Source organism: Salmo trutta, chromosome 7 (assembly GCF_901001165.1).
Source record: "Salmo trutta chromosome 7, fSalTru1.1, whole genome shotgun sequence".
NCBI classification, from domain to species: Eukaryota; Metazoa; Chordata; class Actinopteri; order Salmoniformes; family Salmonidae; genus Salmo; species Salmo trutta.
Window position 1 is genome coordinate 37,137,418 of NC_042963.1, and position 27,663 is coordinate 37,165,080.

General features: G+C 42.4%; 1 protein-coding gene across 2 annotated transcripts in view; it reads left to right on the plus strand.

The window, feature by feature from the left end:
* The window catches only part of LOC115197322 (furin), a 223,724-nt gene that overhangs the window by 183,064 nt on the left and 12,997 nt on the right, over positions 1 to 27,663 (plus strand). For both annotated transcript variants that reach the window (XM_029758720.1, XM_029758721.1), the window contains exons 7-10: positions 155 to 243; positions 4,979 to 5,151; positions 10,863 to 11,075; positions 15,102 to 15,202. In XM_029758720.1, the coding sequence (XP_029614580.1) occupies positions 155 to 243; positions 4,979 to 5,151; positions 10,863 to 11,075; positions 15,102 to 15,202 (576 nt within the window). The remainder of the gene's footprint in view (positions 1 to 154; positions 244 to 4,978; positions 5,152 to 10,862; positions 11,076 to 15,101; positions 15,203 to 27,663) is intronic.

Sequence of the window (27,663 nt, forward strand, 5' to 3'; positions counted from 1 at the left end):
AGTGTTTTTGGTCATGAATCCTAACTGCTCTCTTCTCTCTCTCTCTATTTTGTCTGTCTCTCTTTCACTTCCTCTCTCTCTCTCGCTCTCCCTGTCTCCGTGTCTCTCTCTTTCTCTGTGTCTCTCTCTTTTTCTGTATCTCTCGCTCATCTAGACATGGAACACGGTGTGCTGGGGAGGTTGCTGCAGCCGCCAACAACAATGTATGTGGGGTGGGCGTGGCATACAACACCAAAATTGGAGGTGAGTGAGGCATGCTAGAATTGAAGGAGGCTTTGCCAATGGCCAACAATGATTGGTTGACTCGGGTCTACTGTCAGTTGAACCGGAGTCATGTTCAGTAGAACATGACTTGCTATCCGTTACCAACTTTTGTCTCTAATCTTTCGTCAAAGACAAGTACTCTAATCAGTCTAATGGATTCTTTCAAGCCACTTTCTGGCCCTTTTACCAACTTGTGTCCCTAAGCACTCTGTCAAAGACAAGCAGCCAGCCAACAAGACAGTGGAGCCCTGAGAGCAGTCCCCAGCAGTCCCCTCCACAGATGTTAGCCATAACTCTTCTTCTCTTCCTAGTCTTCATTAGCATGCATCTCCTGCTCTAACAGCTCATTGGCTCCTGCTCCACACATATATTATTCCTCTGACAATCTGCCCATTTCCCAGGGTTACACAATTGTTAATAAACAACACAGTTTGCTGTGTGACTCGTTCCCCATTGGGTGTGTGTTTCCACACATACACCCACACACACACACACTCATCTCCCACGGCTCACAGCTTTTAGATAGCGTGTTTGTCTGCAGGGCCTGGTTGTCTAGACTAGAGTGTGTATTTGTATTTTTGTGGTTTATCATCAGTGTCAGTGATGCAGCAGATAACCTGGGGTTAGTTAGTCAGGTACAGTAGTAGGCTTATTTTACAATGGCTCATTTCTTGCTTTCTGCTCCCATTACTGTTCAGAGCACTGTTCTGAGGTGGCCCACATCAAAGCTGCAGACAGGGCCAGTTCAGGTACTATGATAAAAGATGGGCCGGTTTGTTTCTCTCAGGTCACAGACGCTGTTGGAGGTACCATTAACTCTCCAACACTCATTTGTCAGAAGGAATGTTGTGTTGTTTTTGCGTTGTTTGTGAGTTGTCTGTCTGTTGTCTTACCGGGTGGTTTAATGAAGGAGAAGGTCTTGACTCTTGTTTTAATGGCCAAAGTGTGTGTGTGTGTGTGTGTGTGTGTGTGTGTGTGTGTGTGTGTGTGTGTGTGTGTGTGTGTGTGTGTGTGTGTGTGTGTGTGTGTGTCTGAGAGAACAATTGCTCATCACGTCTGGCAGTGTGACAGGCTCATAAGCCCTTTGTCTCCCCAGTCAGACTGTGTTTGTCAGTATGACAGCCAGACACACAAGGCTTTGTTTCCTAACTGCATCATGTTTATAACACCTAGGGAGTGAATGTTATTTACAATAAGGGTTACATGGAGAATATCCGATCTCTCTGAAATGAAAATTGATGGCCCTCTATTTCAGCAAAATATGTTTGATCTAAACCCTCCCTGAACACTTGAAAACAAACAACTGACTCTCCCCTATTCTCAAAATAATGATTAAAACAGACCAGAGCTAAGGCTCTGGACAGACCAGAGCCTTAGATATGCAGTTTTAGAAACTGTTCTTCGTCCTGTAAGCATTACATGGCAATGCAGGAATTTTGATAGCACACAGGGCTGTGGGCCAGAAGGTTGTGGATTCGCAGACAACCGTGGACAAGAGTCGGGGTGGAAAGATCTCCTATATAGTAAAAGCATCGTATTTGCAGGTCCGATGAAAAAATAGCCTTTATAAAAATGGCATGCAATTCTACATAATTTTACATATTAGTGGAATCTTTTTTTTATATCACACAAATAACCAAAATTACAGGCTAAGAATGGACAGCGAGATAGGAGAATGTGTTAATCTCATATTTCTCCAATGCCAAATCAGTGTGTCTTGTTTTCACCAAAACTGTCCCTGTTTGCAAATAGTTCAATCTGAGATGTCATTAGGAATCTGAGCATGGTACTTTCAAAAGTTAGGCTTACCTTTCCACCCATGACAGAGTAGGCCTCCCAACACAGAAACATTTAAGCTTTAACTGCTGGTTACTCTTCTTCCGTGGCTTCACCCAATGAGAGAAAGTCACAAGTGATTCCCTAAAGCTGTCTGGGTTCAAACATCTTCTATTTTTACAGAAAGTGAATAGCTTAATCAATTGATAGTGACAGAATTAAATTACTTCCCAAGCAAAGTCAGCCTCTGAATGTCAAAAAAACGAAACAATGATATACCCATATGCATTGGAGTCACGTCTTTCCTGGGTATTTTGCAGCTTGTTTCTAGCATAAAGCATCGTGGACTAGCGTTGTTATATATCACTTTATATAATCGGATTTGTTAAATTTTAAGAAGGACATTCAACAAGCACAGCACTTACACAAATTACTGATGATTGGCTGAGAGAAATTGATCATTGATGATTGGCTGAGAAAAATGTTCTTCAAAATCTGAAGCTAACAAGAGGTAGGCCTGAGCTTTTTGCCATTTTCTTTAAGAAAAGGTAGGCCTATGGCATACCCTCTCCAACCCTCTCAATTTGAGTCCTGGTTTTAACTTAACAGCCCTTCACTGACGCAGAGGTAGGCTTTTTAAAGAGTGCATGGTGGGTGGTTGAATTGACCGAAAAATCTATGTATATAGCAGCCTATGACCTAATTTTGTCTGTCAAACAGGTAGGCCTACCTCTTATTTCTTAAATAGGAAGAAATAGTCTCCACGACAAAGCCCTCTTGTTCTTAATGAAGTCTAACTAAAATGAAGACGGTTTAAATGAATTATGCCTACTCGGATTTGCCTACTTTCAGCACCATGAGCTGTCCATTTCCGATTGATTGTGCCGTGGCTGCTGCTTCAAGTTTCAGCACCACAATGTAAGTTACTCGAATCTGGCTAATTGTGAGGTCAATAACTGTGATAAATACATCATGGGCAAGAATTATATTATTTTTAATAAAAATCTATGATATGGTCCCCCCTTTTCTGGCATAACAGCCTCCACTCTTCTGGGAAGGCTTTCCACTAGACTTGCTTCCATTCAGCCACAAGAGCATTAGTGAGGTTGGGCACTGATGTTGGGCGATAAGGCCTGGCTCACAGTCGGTGTTCCAATTCATTCCAAAGGTGTTCGATGGGGTTGAGGTCAGGAATATGTGCTCGCCAGTCAAGTTCTTCCACAAACCATTTCTGTATGGACATCACTTTGTGCACGGGACCTCACTTTGTGCACGGGGGCATTGTCATTATGAAACAGGAAAGAGCCTTCTGCAAACTGTTGCCATAAAGTTGGAAGCACAAAATCGTTAAGATTTCCCTTCAATGGAACTTAGCACAAACTATGAAAAACAGCCCCAGGCCATTATTCCTCCTCCACCAAACTTTACGGTTGGCACTATGCATTGGGGCAGGTATCATTCTCCTGCTATCTGCCAAACCCAGATTTGTCCGTCGGACTGCCAGATGGTGAAGCGTGATTCATCACTCCAGAGAGCGCGTTTCCACTGCTCCAGAGTCCAATGGTGGCGAGCTTTACACCACTCCAGCCGACGATTGTCATTGCGCTTGGGGATCTTAGGCTTGTGTGCAGCTGCTTGGTCATGGAAACCCATTTTATGAAGCACCAGACGAACAGTTCTTGTGCTGAATTTGCTTCCAGGGGCAGTTTGGAATCCGGTAGTGAGTGTTGCAACCGAGGACAGATGATTTTTATGCGCTATGCGCTTCAGCACTCGGTGGTCCTGTTCTGTGAGCTTGTGTGGCCTACCACTTCATGGCTGAGCCATTGTTGCTCGTAGACATTTCCACTTCACAATAACAGCACTTACAGTTGACCGGGGCAGCTCTAGCAGGGCAGAAATTTGACCGAACTGACTTGTTGGAAAGGTGGCATCCTATGACGGTGACACATTGAAAGTCACAGAGCTCTTCAGTAAAGCCATTCTACTGCCAATGTTTGTCTATGGAGATTGCATGGCTGTGTGCTAGATTTTATACATGTGTCAGCAATGGGTGTGGCTGAAATAGCCGAATCCATTCATTTGAAGGGTGTCCACATACTTTTGTATATATAGTGTTTCAAAGTTGGCCTCTGGTCCTCTTTCTCATCTTCATGCTCTCCTTCTCAAACTGAACAGAACATAGCCTATAGGCTAGTCTGTGCTTAAGATTTTGGACTACGCCTAATCAAAAATAATTTTCGGAAGAAACCTTTGACTCTCCTCCTGAACTGCCACCGTAGCCATACTCAGCACAGCAAAACATTTTAGATCAGCAAGAGCAGAGGAGGCCGGGGCTCAGGGTTGGTATATCCATTGCAGTGTGTAATGCAGCCTAGTTTTATTTACACCAACCCAGCAGCTATTTTAGAAATATAACTTTGCTCTGGGCTTCTCTGAGCATGCACTTCGTAGGCTATAGTCAATAGGCTATGGATCATTTTTTAGAGACCACATTAAATAGCCTATAGGCGCAATTGATATTGTGTGCCCAGCGGAGAATCAGAGATGAGGGGCGGCACACATCGATATATAGCCTAATAAACAACTAATTCTAAAACACTGAGAAATATTGAAATTTCATACATTACAAATTACATGACCCTCCCCTGGACTAGATTTAAAAAATACTAAACTCTCCCCTTGACTGAAATTGAAAAATCATAACCCTCCCACATTTTCCTCCAGGTAACCGTTCTGTACATTTTGATCTGTTCCCTGCTGCTTCTCCTCTCATGCTGTCTCTCTCTCTGTCACCTTCACCTTTTTCTCCCTTTCTGTCTCACCCTGCTTGTATTATTTAGTTTATTTCCCCTCTGCTTTCACCCCCCACTCTTTCTATCTCTCCATCTGTGTACTGACCTTGTGTGTGTGCGTGTGTGCGTGTGTGTGTGTTCAGGTGTGCGTATGCTGGACGGGGAGGTGACAGACATGGTGGAGGCCCACTCCCTCAGCCTGAACTCACAGCACATCCACATCTACAGCGCCAGCTGGGGCCCAGAGGATGACGGGAAGACGGTAGACGGCCCCGCCAAGCTAGCCAAGGAGGCCTTCCTCCGAGGAGTCACTGAGGTCAGTCATTACTGGAGCAAACATGGTTCATGATACATACCTACCAGATGTTGTTTCTAAAAAACACACATAGAAAGGATAGGATAGGATCAACTAGTCTTGGAGGGGAAACTAGTCTTGGACTCACCGTACTGCTGTATCAAATTCTACGTTATACACACATACTCACAAATTATCTTAGAAGATGATTAAGTTTTCCATTATGATATCCAGTATAAAGTGTTTCTAAAACTCTGACAAGTGATGCAACCGCCATACTTGATCTAGAGCGTGTTCTGGCCTGGAGCACCAGCAGGAATTACTGTCATGTCACGCCAGAACTGTAACTATTCACCACTGTCTTATTTGATGGGTTTACTGAGAGAATATGTTATTGGCTTAGCAGAGAGCACGCTGTAGACCTGACATGATAGTTACACCTGGTACTCCAGGCCAGAACACCCAATACAATATCCATGTCATACACATCATATACATCTCGTAGAACCACATACAATCCCCTCGCCTAGTTTCTTCCCCTGCCCTCTGAGTCCGAGCAGGCCCATTGGGTTTGATGGAGTGAGCCCCAGATGGATTGGACAAATCATCTGAGGTTAACGAGACCATTCCTCATGTGTCAGTATGGGACATTAACAGAAACCCATTAATACAATGGTGGAATGACAAATGGGAGAGAAGAAATGGGAGAGAAATTGCTGACGCAGAGTTGGATTTAGACAGGAGGGGAATAGAGCAGGGGTTCTCAAAGTGGGGTCCATGGCCAGATATCAAAATATATATAACAAATCTTTAATGAGTATTACTAACAACAACAGATTAAACACATTTTGGCCAAGGGATCTGTGGAATAAGTTTAGAGGTTATAAAACAATACAATGTAATATTATTAATCTACAATTTATGTTCTTAACTCTGGGCAACATGGGTCTGGGATGCTCACAGGGATATTGGTATTCACGTAGTCTACCAATTATAAATATTTCAACTCAATACTTCTTGTATTCCCCATTTTTTTAATGCACTGTAATTTAAGCTTTAAAACTGCAAAGTTTTCTTTCCACCTCATGGCAAAATGTGTAGAATTGCAGTACATATTTTTTAAAGCTGTAACATCAAAAAAAATCTCTCTGCCCCTTGACAAAATGTGTGGAATTGCAGGAAATTAGCTTGAAGACTGCAAAATGTTCCCTGCAGGGCCTGAGACTTGGTTCGTCCGGCCATGCACTTGCCAAAGTTATAGTAGAACTCCTTGTATGCTATTTTTTATCTCACTCAAGTTGTGTTCTGATTATGAGGGGGTCCCTGATGAATTTGCTATCACAAAAAGGGTCCCTGGTCCCAAAAGGTTTGAGAACCCCTGGAATAGCAAATAGCCATCTTTGTAAAAATGTGGGAGAGGGAGTTTTAATGGAAGACATATGATTCATATAGCATAAATCGCATATCTAACACTAGTTTAATGGCAGGTTGATGCTTATTGTTATGAGTCTTAGATAGACCAGCTGCAAAGCCATACTTTGCTATATTGTAAAAATTCATGAAAAAAAAGTGTACTTTTGTTGCTAATTTGAAGTTATGGTTAGACATTAGGGTTAGCAGTGTGGTTAAGGTCAAGGTTAAATTTAAAATCAGGTTTTGAATTTGTGGTTGTGTCAGCTAGTGATCACTCTGCAGAGCTGCCTCCAGTACAATTTGATGAAAAACGCTAACCTGCAGGATAATAGAGCAATGGAAAGTAAATAAATGCCTGCAGCAAAACAGGACATTATCAATTTTACTGAAAAAATTCCCGGAAAGATTAGGAATACCTGTTGATTTAGTCCTTAAGAAAACTAGCAATGCATCAGTGGTGAGAATAAAATTGGGATTGTGAGGGCTGTTGGCCTTTTAAATGCCCATCCAGCAGTGAGCAGGAGAGTCCCACTGAGTCATGCTGGGGCAAACCCTCCACAGAGGACAATTATTAGGAAATAACATTCTCACAGCACTACTTTAAATCCATAAAGACTGTGGCTGCATTCCCTAAACAGTGTTGTGTATGTGTGCATGTGCTTGTGTGAGATATGATTTGTTTTGTTCATGTCGCTGGCACTCCCACGCCCACCTCCACTGCTTCTCATCTCAGTCTCAGCTGGAGTTGAGGCACAATGCAGTGTGAGGTAGAGTATGTGCCTATCTAGCCCCTCTATCCCTCCCTTCATCTCGCTCTCTCCCCTGCTCTTTTATGCAACCTCTTTCACATTTTCAATCAATCCCTCTATTTCTCCATATCTGTCCAACTGTGCCACTCTGCTCATATCCTTTTCATTATTGAATGTTGTCTTTCTCCACCTCGTTTTCTCTCTCTCCCTATCTCCTTTCTCTCTCCCTCACCCTCTCCCTCCAAATAATATCTTCTCCTCAGTATATCCTCAGTATACCTCCTCTCATATTTGGTTATGAAAAGAAAAAAAGCTTCAAAGTGTATCTTTATTGAGATATGCTTACCGCCTGTTGTGATGGAAAGGCCCAATTAATCTGTTTCATTTAGTTGTGACTAATGGCATCTTTATGGAGATGAAAGATGGAGAGGAGGTGGATATAAGTGTATTCAGTAGATAATATTATACTGTATCATGATGCCGCTCCTCCCAGTACAATGATGCCCTCATTTATCTGTCTAACAAATCACAGTCAACTAACTGTGTACATTCAGTAATAAAGTGATTATTTTTATTAACTGGCTTTTCTACAGCAGTAAATAACCTACCATTGTTTATGAATTACAGTGCATTCGGAAAGTATTCAGACCCCTAGACTTTTTCCACATTTTGTTTCATTACAGCCTTATTCTAAAATTGATTAAATTACACACAATACCACATAATGACAAATCAAAAACAGGTTTTTAGAAATGTTTGCAAATTTATAAAATAAAAAACAGAATTACCTTACAGTGAGAGAAAAAAGCATTTGATCCCCTGCTGATTTTGTACGTTTGCCACTGACAAAGAAATATTGTAATGGTAGGTTTATTTGAACAGTGAGAGACAGAATAACAACAAAAAAATCCAGAAAAACGCATGTCAAAAATGTTATAAATTGATTTGCATTTTAATGTGTGAAATAAGTATTTGACCCCTCTGCAAAACATGACTTGGTACTTGGTGGCAAAACCCTTGTTGGCAATCACAGAGGTCAGATGTTTCTTGTAGTTGGCCACACTGTAATGTAACAAAATGTAGAAAAAGTCAAGGGGTCTTAATACTTTCCGAATGCACTGTATGCCAGCAGCAGTACAGTGTTTGTCAGTAGAAATACAATAACATACAGTATCATAGGGAGGGAAGGGATGTCAAGGCTTTTACGGAATGGGGGAAACATCCTTGTCTGGTGCAATATTTCATACTATCTGTCACGCCCTGACCAGGTGAACTCTGCTATTTTGGTCAGGGTGTGGAATTTCTATGCTTTATTTTCTATGTTTTGGTTATAGCCTTTCTTTGTGTTTTATTTCTATGTTGGGCTCGGGGGTGATTTCCCAATCAGACAGCTGTCGCTTGTGAAGTCTGATTGGGAATCACATTTAAGTTCCTTTTCCCCCCACGATGTTTGTGGGTTGTTGTCTCGTTATTTGAGCACGTAACGTATTGGCAGTTTTTCCTTGATTTTGTGTACATGTTTAATTCTAGTGTGTTAAATAAACATGTATTCGCTCCCAGCTGCGTTTTGGTCCGCTTCCTCGTCTCCCGACGACAAACGTTACAGAACAACCCACCGAACCAGGACCAAGCAGCGGGAGGAAAAGGAGCGCGAGAGATGGGCTCGCGAGGGAAAGGAGTTCTGGACCTGGGAGGAGATCATGTCGGGGAAAGGACCCTGGCGGACGGACTCCCAGGTCGAGGAGGAAAAGCCAGCCGGTAGACGGAGTCGCAGGCGGCGGTCGAGGAGGCCCGGAAAACAGCCCCAAGAAAATTTTGGGGGGGGGCTAATGGGGTGGTCCGGAAGGGCAGAGGAAGAGCCCAGACCACTGCTCTCGTGGGGGATGACGGCGGAGGAAGAGAAGGAGATGAGGCGTTTGATTGAGGACCTGCAGAGGGAAGATCTGGAGGAGGAGCCATGGTATGCTGAGTTGCGCGCTGTGTCGCCAGTGCGCCCGCACAGCCCGGTGCGTCCGGTGGACATGCCCAGCACATGCCGTGCTAGGATGGGCATCCAGCCAGGACGAGTGGCTAAACCGGCTCCACGCTTCAGGTCACCAGTGCGTGTTCACAGTCCTGTCTGGGCCGTTCCTGTTCCCCGCACCAAGCCCACGGGGCGTGTCCCCAGTCCTGTCCGGCCCGTCCCTGCTCCCCGCACCAAGCCATGGTATGCAGAGTTGCGCGCTGTGTCGCCAGTGCGCCCGCACAGCCCAGTACGTCCGGTGGACATACCCAGCACATGCCGTGCTAGGATGGGCATCCAGCCAGGACGAGTGGCTAAACCGGCTCCACGCTTCAGGTCACCAGTACCTGTTCACAGTCCTGTCCGGCCCGTCCCTGCTCCCCGCACCAAGTCAGTGGTGCGTGTCCCCAGTCCTGTCCGGCCCGTCCCTGCTCCCCGCACCAGGTTAGTGGTGCGTGTCCCCAGTCCTGTCCGGCCCGTCCCTGCTCCCCGCATCTGGTTAGTGGTGCGTGTCCCCAGTCCGGCCCGGCCCGTCCCTGCTCCCCGCACCAGGTTAGTGGTGCGTGTCCCCAGTCCTGTCCGGCCCGTCCCTGTTCCCCGCACCAAGCCCACGGTGCGTGTCCACAGTCCTGTCCGGCCCGTCCCTGTTCCCCGCACCAAGCCCACGGTGCGTGTCCACAGTCCTGTCCGGCCCGTCCCTGTTCCCCGCACCAAGCCCACGGTGCGTGTCCACAGTCCGGCACGGCCCGTGTCTGGTCCACCGGTGCCCAATCATATTCCGGTGGACGGCTCCGCTCCGGAGCCTGAGCATGCCGCTCCACAGTGGTCCAGTCCGGGCCAGAGGGGTAGGGCTAGGGTGGAGGCAGGGGGAGAAACACGCCCGGGGCCAGAGCCTCCACCGAGGGTGAGGCGCCCACCCGGGTCCCCCCCCTAATAGACTTTAGTTTGGTGCGCCGGGAGTACGCACCGTTGGAGGGGGGGTACTGTCACGCCCTGACCAGGTGAACTCTGCTATTTTGGTCAGGGTGTGGAATTTCTATGCTTTATTTTCTATGTTTTGGTTATAGCCTTTCTTTGTGTTTTATTTCTATGTTGGGCTCGGGGGTGATTTCCCAATCAGACAGCTGTCGCTTGTGAAGTCTGATTGGGAATCACATTTAAGTTCCTTTTCCCCCACGATGTTTGTGGGTTGTTGTCTCGTTATTTGAGCACGTAACGTATTGGCAGTTTTTCCTTGATTTTGTGTACATGTTTAATTCTAGTGTGTTAAATAAACATGTATTCGCTCCCAGCTGCGTTTTGGTCCGCTTCCTCGTCTCCCGACGACAAACGTTACACTATCAGTCTCTCAACCGGAAACTCACACAAATGCATCCACGCATGCACACACACACACAAAAACTCCATCTCTATCCATCTCTCCACATACACACACTTGAACGTGTGGGTGTGCTATCTATGCCTGTGTGTACTGTATGTTTGTGTAAATATATGTATGTGTGTTATCTGTGCTTGTGTGTGTTCTAGATGCCTGTGTGTCATCCTTGCCTATATGTGTACATTTCCAGGGCCGAGGCGGGCTGGGCTCCATCTTTGTGTGGGCATCGGGGAATGGTGGTCGTGAGAAGGACAGCTGTAACTGTGACGGCTACACCAACAGCATCTACACCCTATCCATCAGCAGCACCACCCAGTACGGCATGGTACCCTGGTACAGCGAGGCCTGCTCCTCCACCCTCGCCACCACCTTCAGCTCTGGGAACCCCAACGAGAAACAGATAGTGAGTAATAGTAATAATAAAAATAATAATAATAATAATAATTTGGTGAGTGCTTAAATTTATCCATTGGAAATGTGTTTTGCATATCTGAACTCCCCCTGAGACACCCCGATAAACACACACACACAGACCTACCTTCACCCTCACCATGTACTTCAGCTTTGGCAGCCACAACAAGAAACAGATAGTAAGTACCACTGATACACATACACACTCCCACCTTCACACCTACACTCGCCACATATTTTCAGCTCCGGAAACCCCAATGAGAAACAGATCGTGAGGCATCATTAGCAATCCCTCGAGGTCCAGGAGGATCTCTTCATCACACACAACAAAGCACAAAAGCACAACCTAATAATTTGGAATAATGATCCACCCACACACCCACAGTAATGGCAACCTTAACCAGAAACCTTTAGCAAGTACCTCTGATACACAAACACATACACACATACACACCTCTAGCATCACTAAAACCCACATCAGAGGAAACCTCATAGAAACAGATTGACACTGGCACACAAACACACTCATACCTACAGCAGAGTAAACCTCCACGTGAAACAGACATTGATTCATACCAAACTAATGGCCTAAACTCACCGAAGGCGAGCATGTGTATTATTTATTTTAGAATGCATTGTTTTGAATTATAATGACCCAACTGAAGCAGGGCGGGCGGGTTGTCCGCTTTGATGCCTCGCTCAATTAGTGCGTGTCTCTATTTTTGTGTTTTATCGCTGCTACTGTAGTCACACAAAACAATAGAAATCATGTTATCATTCACTTTCTTTCGAGCTCATTTGAATTGGAAGAGGTAGTTAAGGGTTGAGGCTTTAGCATACATGCTAAATTAGACCAATTCATCCACTTCAAATCTAATTTTATTGGTCACATACACATGTTTAGCAGATGCTTATGGAAACACATCACTGTCAGAAAAGATGATTGGAGATATGGACTATCCTGCTAGCATACAGTCACTGCTCTGCCTGTCCCGTCCTTTCCACCCGCCTCGCTCTGCTTGCTCCGCCCACCCGCTTCTGGTGAGTTTTTAGCTTAATAGTGACTAATATACTGACAAACAGTCCAAGAAACACCACATTTCCTCTAAGCTATTTGTCAATATAGGGACCACAACTAACTTAAACAGTCCTGCAACTCAACGCTTTCTCCACTTTCCTCCCAAACACACCAGAGGGCTGCTGCAGGTGAATAAACATACACCTCTCAGTCTGGCTGTGTCACTGATTAACTCTGCCTCTGACAAGTGACACAACACTCTAAACTACGCCTCTGCTCTGCCCCCCTTTCTTTCCTCCTCTCCTCTCTCACAACTTTCCTTCCATTTTCCTCTTTTCCACCACCTTTTCGTCCCTCCTAGGACGACACACCATTTAGTATAATATGTTACGTTTCGTATGGTTACGAAAAAACAAACTTAAGCGAAAGGCAAAAAAAAAAGTAGGGTGTTTGGGAGCTTTTCTGCTACATATACATACATTTTACATACATGATACTTTTATATACAGCAATCACATAACAATAATACATTACTGAACATCAGCTCTTTAATGCCACCCCTCAGCCACACTCAGCCCATCCCACCTATCACCATAGACCTCCCTCGTTTGGTTTCCATGTGCCATATATTTTTTAATTGTGCTGTGATGTTTTACATACATTTTGAACCTTTCAAATCGTATAGTATCCACAGATTGTGAACTAAAGATGAAAACCTTTCCTACAAGTATTATTAGATAAAATCACCCAACACTGCTATTTGTAAAGTTAATTTTAAGTGGATGTTGTGATTTTTTTAACCATTCCTCAACCTGTGACCAGAAACAAGCTATAAATGATCTAGTGATTCTGTCTCTTCGCAGCAAAATCTACAGAGATGAGATTGTTGTACGCCCCATATATATAGCATCCTGTTGGTGGCAAGAATTTTGTATAATAATTTAAATTGAAAAACTCAAGTGTTGCTTTTTTGTATCAGTTCATGAACCATGTGCCATGGAATCGGTACATCGAAAATCTCTTCCCATTTATTTTGCCACAAGTACTGTGCAGCTGTCAAAACAATTGTCCTCAAATTAAACTGGTATATTTTTATATTTATGCCAATTCTTTTCATACAATTTGTATCTTTAATATATGGCAGACAAACAAGTTCCCTAACTTCTTCCACTTGCATCCTCCATTTCTGTGGTAATGCTGCAATCAATTGGTTCAAAGTCTGGATTGAGCAGACATTAACATATATTTTCGATAGCTGCATATGTGACATAACACCATCGTTTCTATTCATAATATCATTAATAAATATAATAAAATGTTCACACACAAAAACCCATAAAGGATGTTTTATTATTAATCAGTATATTTGAGTTTAACCATAATATTTGTTGTAATATTTGTTCTATCTTTTCTGGAGGATAAAACTGAAATTGTAACCAGATTTGTATGGCTTGTTTAAATACAATTTCTTTTTCATTTAGTCAGAAATGAGAAGTTGTAATCTGTATAAAGGCAAAAAGGCCAGTTTTGAACAAAGTATGAGCCTTTCTTAATCTACAGGAGAACCATTTTGGGTTTAAGTATAACTTATGTATGAGTGAAGCTTTTAGTGAGTGAGATGATTACATTTTTAATATTTAATCATTCTTTCCCACCAAACTGGTATTCATTATATAAATAGGCACGTTTAATTTTATCTGGCTTAGCATTCCAAATTAAATGAAATATTTTTGCTCATATGATTTAAAAAACGAGTTGTAGGCAGCGTAAGTAAACTGTGATAGGACCAAAGAGTTAATCAATGTGATTTATCCATAAATAGACAAGTGTGTACCTCTCCATGGTTTCAGAATCTTATCTATTTTTGCTAACTTTCTATTGAAATTGATTGTGATAAGTTCATTTATATTTTTTGAGATATGAATACCAAGTATGTCTACTTCACCATCCGCCCATTTTATTGGTAAACTACAAGGTAGTGTAAACACTGTCTTTTAATGATCCAATACGTAATATGGTACGATACACTTGTCATAATTAGGTTTTTGTTGAGAGAGGCTAGAAAAGTGATCAAGATCTTCAATGAGACTGTGCAGGGATCCAGATTGTGGACTTAAGAAAAAACTTGAGTTATCATCATACATTGACACTTTTGTTTTTATCTCCTGGATTTTTAACCCCTTGATGTTCTTGTTGGATCTAATTTTAATAACTAGCATTTCAATGGCCATAATAAATAGATAGGGAGACAATGGACAACCTTGTTTTATTCCTCTTAAAAGCTCAATACTTTCTGAGAAGTAACCATTATTTACTATTTTACACCTGGGGTTGCTGTACATAACTTTAACAGATTTGTATAAGAGATTCACCAAAATTAAAATAATCCAGGCATTTATATATAAATTTTAGTCGTACTTTATCAAATGCCTTTTCAAAATCTGCTATGAAAACCAGGCCTGGTATCTTTGATGTTTCAACTACTTAGCATGTTAGCTAACCCTTCCACTAACCTTAACCCTTTTAGCTAACCCTAACCTTAAACCTTTTAGCTAACCCTAACTTTAACCCTTTGACCTAACTCCTAAACTTAACCGTAACCGTAACCCCAACTCCTAGCCTAGCTAACTAGTTAATGTTAGCCACCTAGCTATAATTCATAACATATCATATGTTTTGCAAATTCATAACATATTGTACGTTTTGCAATTCCGTAACATATTTTGTAATATATCATGTGAAATGGGTGATGGACATCCACACAACTTGTGTGTCTAAGATTTACGTACAGAATAATATGAAATGATCTGAGACCAGATTGCCTAGGCAGAAGTCACCCAATGACAAAATCCTTACTTGAGATCCACATACTCAAACTTCTTTTGCATAGATAAATAAAGCATTTAGATGAGTTGTTTAACTTGCATGCAAATCAGATAGTTTCTGTGGGATCTCTATATAACTGATGTTGTTTCCTCTCGTCTTTCTCTCTTCTCCTAGGTGACTACAGACCTGAGACAGAAGTGTACAGACTCCCACACGGGGACGTCAGCCTCAGCCCCCCTAGCTGCTGGGATCATCGCACTGGCTCTGGAAGCCAAGTGAGTTATTTCTGTTACACTCTAATATCTCCGTTAACCTGCCATCTCTCACACTAGAATATCTCTGTTAAACTGTCATCTCTCTCTCTACAACATCTCTATTCAATTCGTCTCTCAATAGAATATAGTCTCTCAATATCATAAGACAACCGACTGGAAAAGAGTAGTGTGTGGTGGAAGGTGAGTCTGGCATGGATCAGCTCTGTAGACTAAACTCTTTAAAAAAAAGATGCTAAGTACAACCATATAGGATTCTTCGGTTAGTCCCCATAGGGAACCCTTTTTGGTGCTAGTTAGAATCCTTTGCAGATTGTAGAGTCTAGAGCCCAACCAATATGGGATTTCTGAGTCCGATAATGATACAGATTTTAGGGAGGCAAAAGTCACCAATTACTGATATATAGATAGTCAGATCTATCTATGGTAGTGGATAAGAAAGCAGAAGTGTAGGTTTTTTTAACAAAATATTAAAATTAACATTATTTAAGAACATTTGATTTGTAGTTTACATAATAACCACCAAAAAGCAACTATATCCTCTATAAATACAAAACAATTGTTCAGTGTACCTTCTTAGGTTTGTGAAGAAGTATCTATCTATGGCTGTGGATAAGAATGCAGAAGTGTTTGTGCTGAAGCGCTACAAGCACACTAATAAACAAGGGGCTGAATGAATTAAACTTAGTCTCAAAGTAAATCTGAAACTGCACTGTTCACAAGTTCACAAACTTTGCTGTGAAATGCAGTAACGTGCAGTTCGTCATGTCACCACTAGATGTCAGCATTTGTATTGAGTATATTCACTACAGTGCTTTACAACAGTCAAAGGTCATGTAAAGAAACATTTTATGGCAACCTTGCAATGAGAGGGGTCATCACTAGTTACCACAGCCACAAAGTCAGAAGGCCCGCCTACTTGACCAATCAGATGAGGGAGTGTGATAACGCATATGCGGGGAGACGAGAGACATGCATTTATTTTATGTAGTGATCCATCAATGATTTGGTTATTTATTAGCTATGATAAAACTAACCATTCTAAATGCAAAGGGGTAATCGGATGTCTTATTCAAATTCAGCTTGCGAGCTTATCATGATGTTTGCCCTTACTCATAGTTACTTGTCTTAACCCATAATAGGTTTACTCCAATAGCTGCATTGTTTTTAAAATGGCATGTAGACAAACAAATTTATTTATTTATTTTATTTATTTTGCTCCTTTGCACCATATTATTTATATTTTAACTTTTAACTTTCTTCAAACTACAAATCTACCATTCCAGTGTTTTTCTTGCCATACTTTATTTACTTTGCCACCATGGCATTTTTTTGCCTTTACCTCCATTATCTCACATCATTTGCTCACATTGTATATAGTCTTATTTTTTTCTACTGCATCATTGATTGTATGTTGTTTTACTCCATGTGTAACTCTGTGTTTTTGTATGTTGTCGAACTGCTTTGCTTTATCTTGGCCAGGTCGCAATTGTAAATGAGAACTTGTTCTCAACTTGCCTACCTGGTTAAATAAAGGTGAAATAAAAATTCGACACATCTTGAATTTTTATTTTATTTTCAAAATCCACAATTTAAACATACAAAGTTTCACAGAAATTCCCATTTGATTTTGGGATAATTTAAGATGAAAACTTCAACCTTGTTACTTTATTTGGCACTTAGGCACTTTATTTAACCTGTTATGGCTAGGGGGCAGTATTTTCACGGCTGGATAAAAAACGTACCCGATTTAATCTGATTATTAGTCCTGCCCAGAAACTGGAATATGCATATAATTATTAGCTTTGGAGAGAAAACACTCCAAAGTTTCTGAAACTGTTTGAATGGTGTCTGTGAGTATAACAGAACTCCTATGGCAGGCAAAAACCTGAGATGCTTCTGTTCAGGAAGTACCCTGTCTGAACATTTCTTGCCCTTCTTTATTATCTCTATCGTTTACAAAGGATCTCTGCTCTTACGTGACACTTCGCACGTCTCCAATGAGGTCTCATAGCCCGGGAAAAACAGGAATGACGTAATTCAAAGCCCTGGCTGAAACAAAGGAGAGCAAAAGCTAAGTGGTCACTCAATGGACTAAGCCTTAGGCGCGTGACACGCCCCGCCCCCGGCTTTCGGTTTTTTCCTCAGTTTACAGACAGGCAGATTCCCGGTCGGAATATTATCGCTTCTCTACGAGATAAATTGCATAAAAATTGGTTTTAAACAGCGGTTGACATGCTTCGAAGTACGGTAATGGAATATTTAGAATTTTTTTGTCATATTTTGCGTCATGCTCGTGGCCGAGATTTAGCGTTGGGATAGTGTCTAGAACGCACGAACAAAACGTCGCTGTTTGGATATAACGATGGATTATTTGGGACCAAACCTACATTTGTTATTGAAGTAGAAGTCCTGGCAGTGTATTCTGATGAAGAACAAGCAAGGTAAGAACATTTTTCTTATAGGAAATGTGATTTTGGTGAAGGCTAAACTTGCAGGGTGTCTAAATAGCTAGCCCTGTAACGCCGGGCTATGTACTTAGATTATTGCAAAATGTGCTTCATCCGAAAAGCTATTTTAAAATCGGACATATCGAGTGCATAGAGGAGTTCTGTATCTATAATTCTTAAAATAATTGTTATGCTTTTTGTGAACGTTTATCGTGAGTAATTTAGTAAAATCACCGGAAGTGTTCGGTGGGAATGCTAGTTCTGAACGTCACATGCTAATGTAAAAAGCTGGTTTTTGATATAAATATGAACTTGATTGAACAGACATGCATGTATTGTATAACACAATGTCCTAGGTGTGTCATCTGATGAAGATCATCAAAGGTTAGTGCTGCATTTAGCTATGGTTTGGGTTTATGTGACATGATATGCTAGCTTGAAAAATGGCTGTGTGATTATTTCTGGCTGGGTACTCTGCTGACATAATCTAATGTTTTGCTTTCGCTGTAAAGCCTTTTTGAAATCGGACAGTTTGGTTAGATAAAGGAGAGTCTTGTCTTTAAATAGCTGTAAAATAGTCATATGTTTGAAAAGTGTAAGTTTTCGGATTTAGAGGAGTTTGAATTTCGCGCCCCGCCCATCATAGGATATTGGAGCAGACGTTCCGCTAGCGGAACGTGTAGAATCTACAAGCTAAAAGATGCCAGGTATCAGGAGTCAAATAAACTATGCAACCCCACGTAAAGTGCTGCATGAGACACCCTGATATAGTTCTGTGATCTGTGATATACTTCTGTGAATCACTGAGGCATTGTGTGTTTGTGTGTTCTTTTTCTTTAGAATTTTCAAATAAACTTGAGGTGTGATGTTGTGCTTGTACTATTGTGGACACACTGTCCTCAGGCTGCAGCTTTATGTTTTATGTTGATCGTATTAAAACAAAGAAAACAATCTGAAGTTGTTATTTTTAAGTTATATATATACCATGATTTTACCGGTCCGGCCCACTTGGGAATAGATTTTCCTCCATGTGGCCCCTGAGCTAAAATGAGTTTGACACCCCTGGTGTAGATGTAAGAGGTTTTAACATACCCTTGCAGTCCGCCAGTTTCCATCTCTGTACAAAAGCATGGTCTTCAAGCTATGGAAGATGTCAAAACATTGAATAATAATAATAATGATTATTATTATTATTATTATTGATTTGCACTTTTCAAGACACACACTCTAAAGAGCTTTGTAAGGGGAAACTCCCCACCCTTACCCCACTTACATACTCAAAAATATATATATATATATATTGGGCCATCCACCATGCACCACTACAGAGGACAAAAGTAACAGCTTTACATTTTTGTTTTCTACAAATATTTTGTTACACATTATTCATACAGTTTACATACTTTTTTACGGTCATTCAACTTGTAATTCCAAATTGGAAGCTCTGGCATCTTTCTAGAGCTCTGACTTTCTGACCTGAAGATCACTGACATCATGATTTGACCTCGTTTTTTTCCAAGTTTCTAGTTGTCTTGAAAGCACCAATACTCTTGCAATAAGTGCCTTGGGATCTTTAGTGACCACAGAGTTGGAACACCCGTTTAAAGCCCCATCTTCTTCAAGTACTTAACACTTAAACATCATTAAAATGCAATGAATGTTGTAAAAGTGTTTGGTATAAATTATAGTGATTTGTCTTTGAACTTACTGGCTTGTTCTTGTTCATTTCAGCAACATATTTTTCTTTGGCTTTTGATTTTCTGTCTTTCCTGATGGCATTCATACGTCTTTGTGCCCACAACTTGAAAGTGAACACCATTGAATGGGAGACTTTTACACTCCAAACTGATTTTTTTTTCCTGACAAAGGTTGTGTATCTATTGAAGGTCAAAAATATGATACAGGTCGTTCAGAAATTATTCACACCCCTTGACATTTTCTACATTTTGATGTGTTACAGCCTGAATTTCAAATAGATTGACCTGACATTTTTTGTTACTGGCCTACACACAATACCCCATAATGTAAAAGTGGAAATGTTATATTTTTCAGAATTTTTACAAATTAATAAAACATTACAAGCGGAAATGTCTTGAGTCAATAAATATTCAACCTCTTTGTTATGACAAGCCTTAATATGTTCAGGAGTAAAAATTTGCTTAAGTCACATAAGTTCATGGAGCCACTCTGTGTGCAATAATAGTGATTTTAACATGATTTCTGAATGACTACCTCATCTCTGTACCACACATACAATTTCAGTGCATTCAGAAATTATTCAGACCCATTGACTTTTTCTACATTTTATTACGTTACAGCCTTATTCTAAAATTGATTAAATCGTTTTTTTCCTCATCAATCTACACACAATACCCCATAATGACAAAGCAAAAACAGTTTTTAGTTTTTGCGAATTGATAAAAAAACACTGAAAATATCACATTTAGATAAGTATTAAGACCCTTTACTCAGTACTTTGTTGAAGCACCTTTGGCAGCGATTATAGCCTTGAGTCTTCTTGGGTATGACACTACAAGCTTGGCACACCTGTATTTGAGGAGTTTCTCCCATTCTTCTCTATAGATCCTCGCAAGCTTTGTCAGGTTGTATGGGGAGCGTCACTGCACAGCTATTTTCAGGTCTCTCCAGAGATGTTGGATTGGGTTTAAGTCCGGGTACTGGCGGGGCCACTCAAGGACATTCAGAGACTTGTCCCGAAGCCACTCCTGCATTGTCTTTGCTGTGTGCTTAGGGTCTGAGGTCTGAGATCCTGAGCGCTCTGGAATAGGTTTTGATCAAGGATCTCTCTGTACTTTGTTCCGTTACTCTTTCCCTTGGTCATGACTAGTCTCCTATTCCCTGCCGCTGAAAAACATCACCACAGCATGATGCTGCCACCACCATGCATTACCATAGGGATGGTGCCAGGTTTCCTCCAGACTAGGGCTGTGGCGGTCACAAAATTTCATCAGCCGGGGATTGTCAAGCAAATAACTGTCGGTCTCACGGTAATTGACCATGAATTAACATAAACACATTTAGCATCTCCTGGCTTCCACACATTCCACACATTTTAAAAAGTATAATAAATCCATGTAATATAGCCTACACCTTCACAATGAATCCATGATTTACTTTAGACAGGTCTAAAGAAGCATGATATGAAGAAAATGTAGTCTATTTCAGAAGAATAGAATAGCATACTCTGAGTTGTCCTTATGTTAGGTCCTGATGTGGCTGTGCCAAATGGCTGTGGGCTACACTAGTTCATTTAGCAGACAAGATTTGTTCATAATTCTGTGGCATTATTTTATATTATTTTATAGTATGAAGAATACAATTGAACAAAGCTGAATAAAATATAAATATTTTCTCAACGATTTGAGGGAGTGCCCACATTCTATTCTGTGTAAAGTTGTTAACAAAGAGGTAGGTACTTCTATATGCTTAATTTAGAGTTATTAATGTAACTCTAGTTGTTCTACAAATGTTGGGCTATATGTTTTGATTTATAATACATTGTAAGGCTGCAAGATGAGACTCTAATGATGATTTTTAAAAAGTTGCTTGAAAGGCATGAGCTCTGCTTTTTTTGCGCAGGTTGTACACACTCTAATAGTCTCTCATTCACAATTTGACAAGCACTTGATAATGCCTCGAATTTCACGGCAGCATCCCCTTTGTGGCCATAATGCACCCTAAAAAAATCCATGCCTTTTGCGGCCCGTAGTGCTGCGTTGTGCCCTGAATGTGCTGCGCAATCCGAAGCATCTCTCACTCACATGGCTCTCCATCACATGATCGGGTCTTTCTCACAGGATACAAGTTAAGACAGACACATCGGCGACGCAACTGCGAGCGTCCTTATCCAATTCCGAGGTGCATATTGAAGATATTGGATGAACTGTCCACATTTACTTTTCGTCAGCCAACAAGATGAGTAGGCCTAACAATCAACAAAAGCACTAGCCTATGTCAATCTACTATCCCTTATAGTACAAAAGTCAACCTATTCTATTCTGTGCGAGAAATAAATATTCCAAACAGTCTGCGACAGTTGTGGGATGCGATAGTTCCCAAATTAATACAAATTAACATTTCTTCTTTTTTATGCAAAGTGGCTAACGCAACAGATCAGAACGTTTTACTGACATGCACTGTCAACTATGGGACCTTATATAGACTGGTTTGTGCCATTCCAAATCATGTCCAATCAATTTAATTTACCACAGGTGGACTCCAATCAAGTTGTAGAAACATCTGAAGGATGATCAATGGAAACAGGATGCACCTGAGCTCAATTTTGAGTCTCATAGCAAAGGGTCTGAATACTTATATAATACCTTCCTAACTCAGTCGCCGGAGAGGAAGGAAACCGCTCAGGGATTTCACCATGAGGCCAATGGTGACTTTAAAACAGTGAATGGAGTTTAATGGCTGTGGTAGGAGAAAACTGAGGATGGATCAACAACATTGTAGTTACTCCACAATACTAACCTAATTGACAGAGTGAAAGGAGACTTGTACAGAATAAAAATATTCCAAAACATCCATCCTGTTTGCAACAAGGCAATAAAGTAATAATGCAAAAAATATGGCAATGCAATTCACATTTTGTCCTGAATTGTCACGTCCTGACCAGTATAAGGGTTATTTGTTATTGTAGTTTGGTCAGAACGTGGCAGAGGGTATTTTGTTTATGTGGTTCGAGGTGGTGTTTTATGTAGTAGGGTGTTTGATTTATTATTTCCGGGTTTTGGGGGTTATGTTCTAGGTTTGTATTTCTATGTGGTCTCTAGTCTTTTGTATTTCTTTGTCTAGTTTATTGGGGTTGGACTCTCAATTGGAGGCAGGTGTTTTCTCGTTGCCTCTGATTGAGAGTCCTATATATGGGTAATTGTTTGGTGTAGTGTTGTGGGAGATTGTTTCTTGTTTTGCCTGTGTGAGCATGACAAGACTGTTTTGTTGTTCGTGCGTTCTTCGTTTTGTTATTTTGGTGTTCTCTTGATTTAAAATAAATAACAAGATGAGCATCCACATTCCTGCTGCGTTTTGGTCCTCTATTCCCGACGACAACCGTTACAGAATCTCCCACCAAATAAGGACCAAGCAGCGGAGGAAGGAGCAACGGAGGGACGATCGTGAGAAGTGGATGTGGGAGGAGATTATGGCCGGAGAAGGTCCATGGAGGAAGTGGAGCGAAGACGGGGAACGCTACAGGGGAACACGAATGCCGTTTAAGCCCGAGAAGCAGCCCCAATAATTTTTTTTGGGGGGGGGGCACACGGGTAGTTTGGCTGGGCGAGGATTGAGCCCCAGGCCAAATCCCCTTACCTTTTCTGGGCAACCAGTGACTGGACAGGTCCCGTGCTTCGGGGTAATGGGTACTGTGGCGAGGCCAAGAATTTTTAGGACGGTACGCGCAGTACCAGCGCCCCGCATTTGCCAGGGGGAAGTGGGCTTCCAGCCAGTAAGAGCGATGCCAGTTCTGCGCTCGAGACCGCCAGTACGCCTCTACAGTCCAGTGCGTCAGCCCTGTCCGACTCGTCCTGTTCCCGCTCCCCGCACTAGCCCTGAGGTGCGTGTTCCCAGGCTGATACCTTCAGTACCAGCACCACTCATCAGGCTTCCAGTGCGTCAACCCAGTCCGACTCGGCCTGTTCCCGCTCCCCGCACTAGCCCTGAGGTGCGTGTTCCCAGGCTGATACCTCCAGTACCAGCACCGCGCATCAGGCTTCCAGTGCATCAACCCAGTCCGACTCGGCCTGTTCCCGCTCCCCGCACTAGCCCAGAGGTGCGTGTCCCCAGACTGGCACATCCAGTACCAGTACCACGCATCAGGCTTCCAGTGCGTCAGCCCAGCCTCGAGAGTTCGGCACCAGTGTGCAGTCCAGAGTATCCGGCACCAGTGTGCAGTCCAGAGTATCCGGCACCAGTGTGCAGTCCAGAGTATCCGGCACCAGTGTGCAGTCCAGAGTATCCGGCACCAGTGTGCAGTCTAGAGTATCCGGCAACAGTGTCTAGTCCGGAACCGTGGGAGACTGCCTGCGACCCGGAACCGAGGGAGTCTGCCTGCGACCCGGAACCGAGGGGGTCTGCCTGCGACCCGGAACCGAGGGAGTCTGCCTGCGACCCGGAACCGAGGGGGTCTGCCTGCGACCCGGAACCGAGGGGGTCTGCCTGCGACCCGGAACCGAGGGGGTCTGCCTGCGACCCGGGACCGAGGGGGTCGGCCTGCGACCCGGGACCGAGGGGGTCGGCCTGCGACCCGGGACCGAGGGGGTCGGCCTGCGACCCGGAACCGAGGGGGTCTGCCTGCGACCCGGGACCGAGGGGGTCTGCCTGCGACCCGGGACCGAGGGGGTCGGCCTGCGACCCGGGACCGAGGGGGTCGGCCTGCGACCCGGGACCGAGGGGGTCGGCCTGCGACCCGGGACCGAGGGGGTCTGTTGACGATCCGGAACTAAATATGATTAACTGTGTATCAAATGAGTCTGCCTACAGTGTGGAACGGAAGAGGTCTGCCTATGATCCGGAACGATGGGATTCTGCCTACGGCTCGAAACTGAGCACGTCTGTCTGCATTCTGGAGGACAGTTGGCCGGAGCCAGAACCATCTCCTGTATAGGTGGGTTGGGGAGGGGGGGTGTAGCACAAGTGCCATCGGTGATGGCAGCCACCCTCCCTTCCCTCCCTTTAGTTTAGGGGGATTTTTTTTTTGGGGGGGGGGGTTGTTTATTTATGAGGTGCATCCGGGGTCTGCACCTTTAGGGTGGGGGGGGTACTGTCACGTCCTGACCAGTATAAGGGTTATTTGTTATTGTAGTTTGGTCAGGACGTGGCAGAGGGTATTTTGTTTGTGGTTCGGGGTGGTGTTTTATGTAGTAGGGTGTTTGATTTATTATTTCTGGGGTTTTGGGGTTATGTTCTAGGTTTGTATTTCTATGTGGTCTCTAGTCTTTTGTATTTCTTTGTCTAGTTTAATGGGGTTGGACTCTCAATTGGAGGCAGGTGTTTTCTCGTTGCCTCTGATTGAGAGTCCTATATATGGGTAATTGTTTGGTGTAGTGTTGTGGGAGATTGTTTCTTGTTTTGCCTGTGTGAGCATGACAAGACTGTTTTGTTGTTCGTGCGTTCTTCGTTTTGTTATTTTGGTGCTCTCTTGATTTAAAATAAATAACAAGATGAGCATCCACATTCCTGCTGCGTTTTGGTTCTTTATTCCCGACTACAACCGTTACATGAATACAAAGTGCTGTGTTTGGGGCAAATCCAATACAACACATTACTGAATAACAATCTACATATTTTCAAGCATAGTGGTTATGGGTATGCTTGTAATCATTACACTTTTCAGGATTAAAAAAAAAACAGAATGGAGCTAAGCACAGGCTAAATCATAGAGAAAAAACTGGTTCAGTCTGATTTTCACCAGACCCTGGGAGAGGAATTCACCTTTCAGCAGGACAATAACCTAAAACACAAGTCCAAATCTACACTGGAGTTTCTTACCAAGAAGATAGTGAATGTTCCTGAGTGGCCAAGTTACAGTTTTGACTTATCTACTTGAAAATCTATGGCAAGACCTGAAAATGGTTGTCTAGCAATGTTCAACAAATGTTGCACAATCCAGGTGTGGAAAGCTCTTTGAGACTTACCCAGAAAGACTGTAATCACTGCCAAAGTATTGACAAAGTATCTAGAAAGTATTGACTCAGGGGTGTGTAAATTAGATATTTCTGTATTTCATTTTAAATACAATTTCTAAACATATTTTCAGTTTGTCATTATGGGGTATTGTGTGTAGATGGGTGAGGGAACAAATATATTTAATCCATTTTGAATTCAGGCTGTAACACAACAAAAGGGGGAATAAGTCAAGGGATATGAATACTTTCTGAAGGCACTGTATGTTACTATTACGATGAAAGGCTTTTCGAAAACTAACAAAATGAGAGGGTCATGGCTAGAAGGGATCCAACTTTAGTCAGAATTTACTTTTCGTAGCGGGTTTATAATTTACACAGCAGTTAGGAGAATACACGTGTCAGGTTAGGAGAATTAGGTTAAGGTTAGGAAAGGGGTTAGCTAAAATGCAAAAAATGCATAGACGTAAATTTGACAAAAGCTTGATTCCATCTAGTCATGATCCAACGTGAGCTTGCGCACGCTAGCTGTTCATTATGAAAATGTTTTCTTTCTGAAACTATAATGTAAGTTACACTGTTATTCAATACAAAACGGATCAGCTGTATATTTCAAATGTAAATGGCATGCACTGATGACTGAAAACATTCACGCAGGAAAATGCTTGCCGCACTAGTTTTAGTCACACACGTTCTAATTTAGTTAGCTACAGTTGAAGTCGGAAGTTTACATACACCTTAGCCAAATACATTTAAACTCAGTTTTTCACAATTCCTGACATTTAATCCTAGTAAAAATTCCCTGTCTTAGGTCAGTTAGGATCACCACTTTATTTTAAGAATGTGAAATGTCAGAATAATAGTAGAGAGAAGGATTTATTTCAGCTTTTATTTCTTTCATCACATTCCCAGTGGGTCAGAAGTTTACATACACTCAATTAGTATTTGGTAGCATTGCCTTTAAATTGTTTAACTTGGGTCAAATGTTTCGGGTAGCCTTCCACAAGCTTCCCACAATAAGTTGGGTGAATTTTGGCCCATTCCTCCTGACAGAGCTGGTGTAACTGAGTAGGGTTTGTAGGCCTCCTTGCTCGCACACGCTTTTTCAGTTCTGCCCACACATTTTCTATAGGATTGAGGTCAGGGCTTTGTCAGGGCTTTGTGATGGCCACTCCAATACCTTGACTTTGTTGTCCTTAAGCCATTTTGCCGCAACTTTGGAAGTATGCTTGGGGTCAATGACCATTCGGAAGACCCATTTGCGACTAAGCTTTATCTTCCTGAATGATGTCTTGAGATGTTGCTTCAATATATCCACATCATTTTCCTCATTCATGATGCCATCTATTTTGTGAAGTGCACCAGTCCCTCCTGCAGCAAAGCACCCCGACAACATGATGCTGCCACCCCCGTGCTTCACGGCTGGGATGGTGTTCTTCGGCTTGCAAGCCTCCCCCTTTTTCCTCCAAACATAACGATGGTCATTATGGCCAAACAGTTCTATTTTTGTTTCATCAGACCAGAGGACATTTCTCCAAAAAGTACAATCTTTGTCCCCATGTGCAGTTGCAAACCGTAGTCTGGCTTTTTTATGGCGGTTTTGGAGCAGTGGCTTCTTCCTTGCTGAGTGGCCTTTCAGGTTATGTCGATATAGGACTCGTTTTACTGTGGATATAGATACTTTTGTACCTGTTTCCTCCAGCATCTTCACAAGGTCCTTTGCTGTTGTTCTTGGATTGATTTGCACTTTTCGCACCAAAGTACGGTCATCTCTAGGAGACAGAACGCATCTTCTTCCTGAGCGGTATGACAGCTGCATGGTGTTTATACTTGCGTACTATTGTTTGTACAGATGAACATGGTACCTTCAGGCGTTTGGCAATTGCTCCCAAGGATGAACCAGACTTGTGGAGGTCTACAGTTTTTTTCTGAGGTCTTGGCAGATTTCTTTTGATTTTTCCATGTGTGCATGCAAATGGCCTGAATTACAGATCTGTGCCAACTGTCTTGCTTTTTGCAGATTGCATATTTTGATTGCAAACTAAATAAGACCACAAACATAATAGGCCAAGACAAAGGGTGTTATTTTTGTATCAAGGAAGTCCAGTGTTCACACATTAAGTAGCACAGATTGCTGGCTAATCTAACTACCTTGCTGGCTAGATAGAGCCTAACTACATTGCTGGCTAGCTATCCAGCTAACGTTAACTAGGTGAACTAGTTAACATTTGATGAGGAGACGTATTTGTTCAGTCTATGTTTATAATATTGGCGCTTTATTTGTGGAATAAAGACCGATACAAATATTTCTATGAAAGGCTAATATCCATAGCCACAGGAAGAAGTTTGGGAGTGGGGGCCAATACAC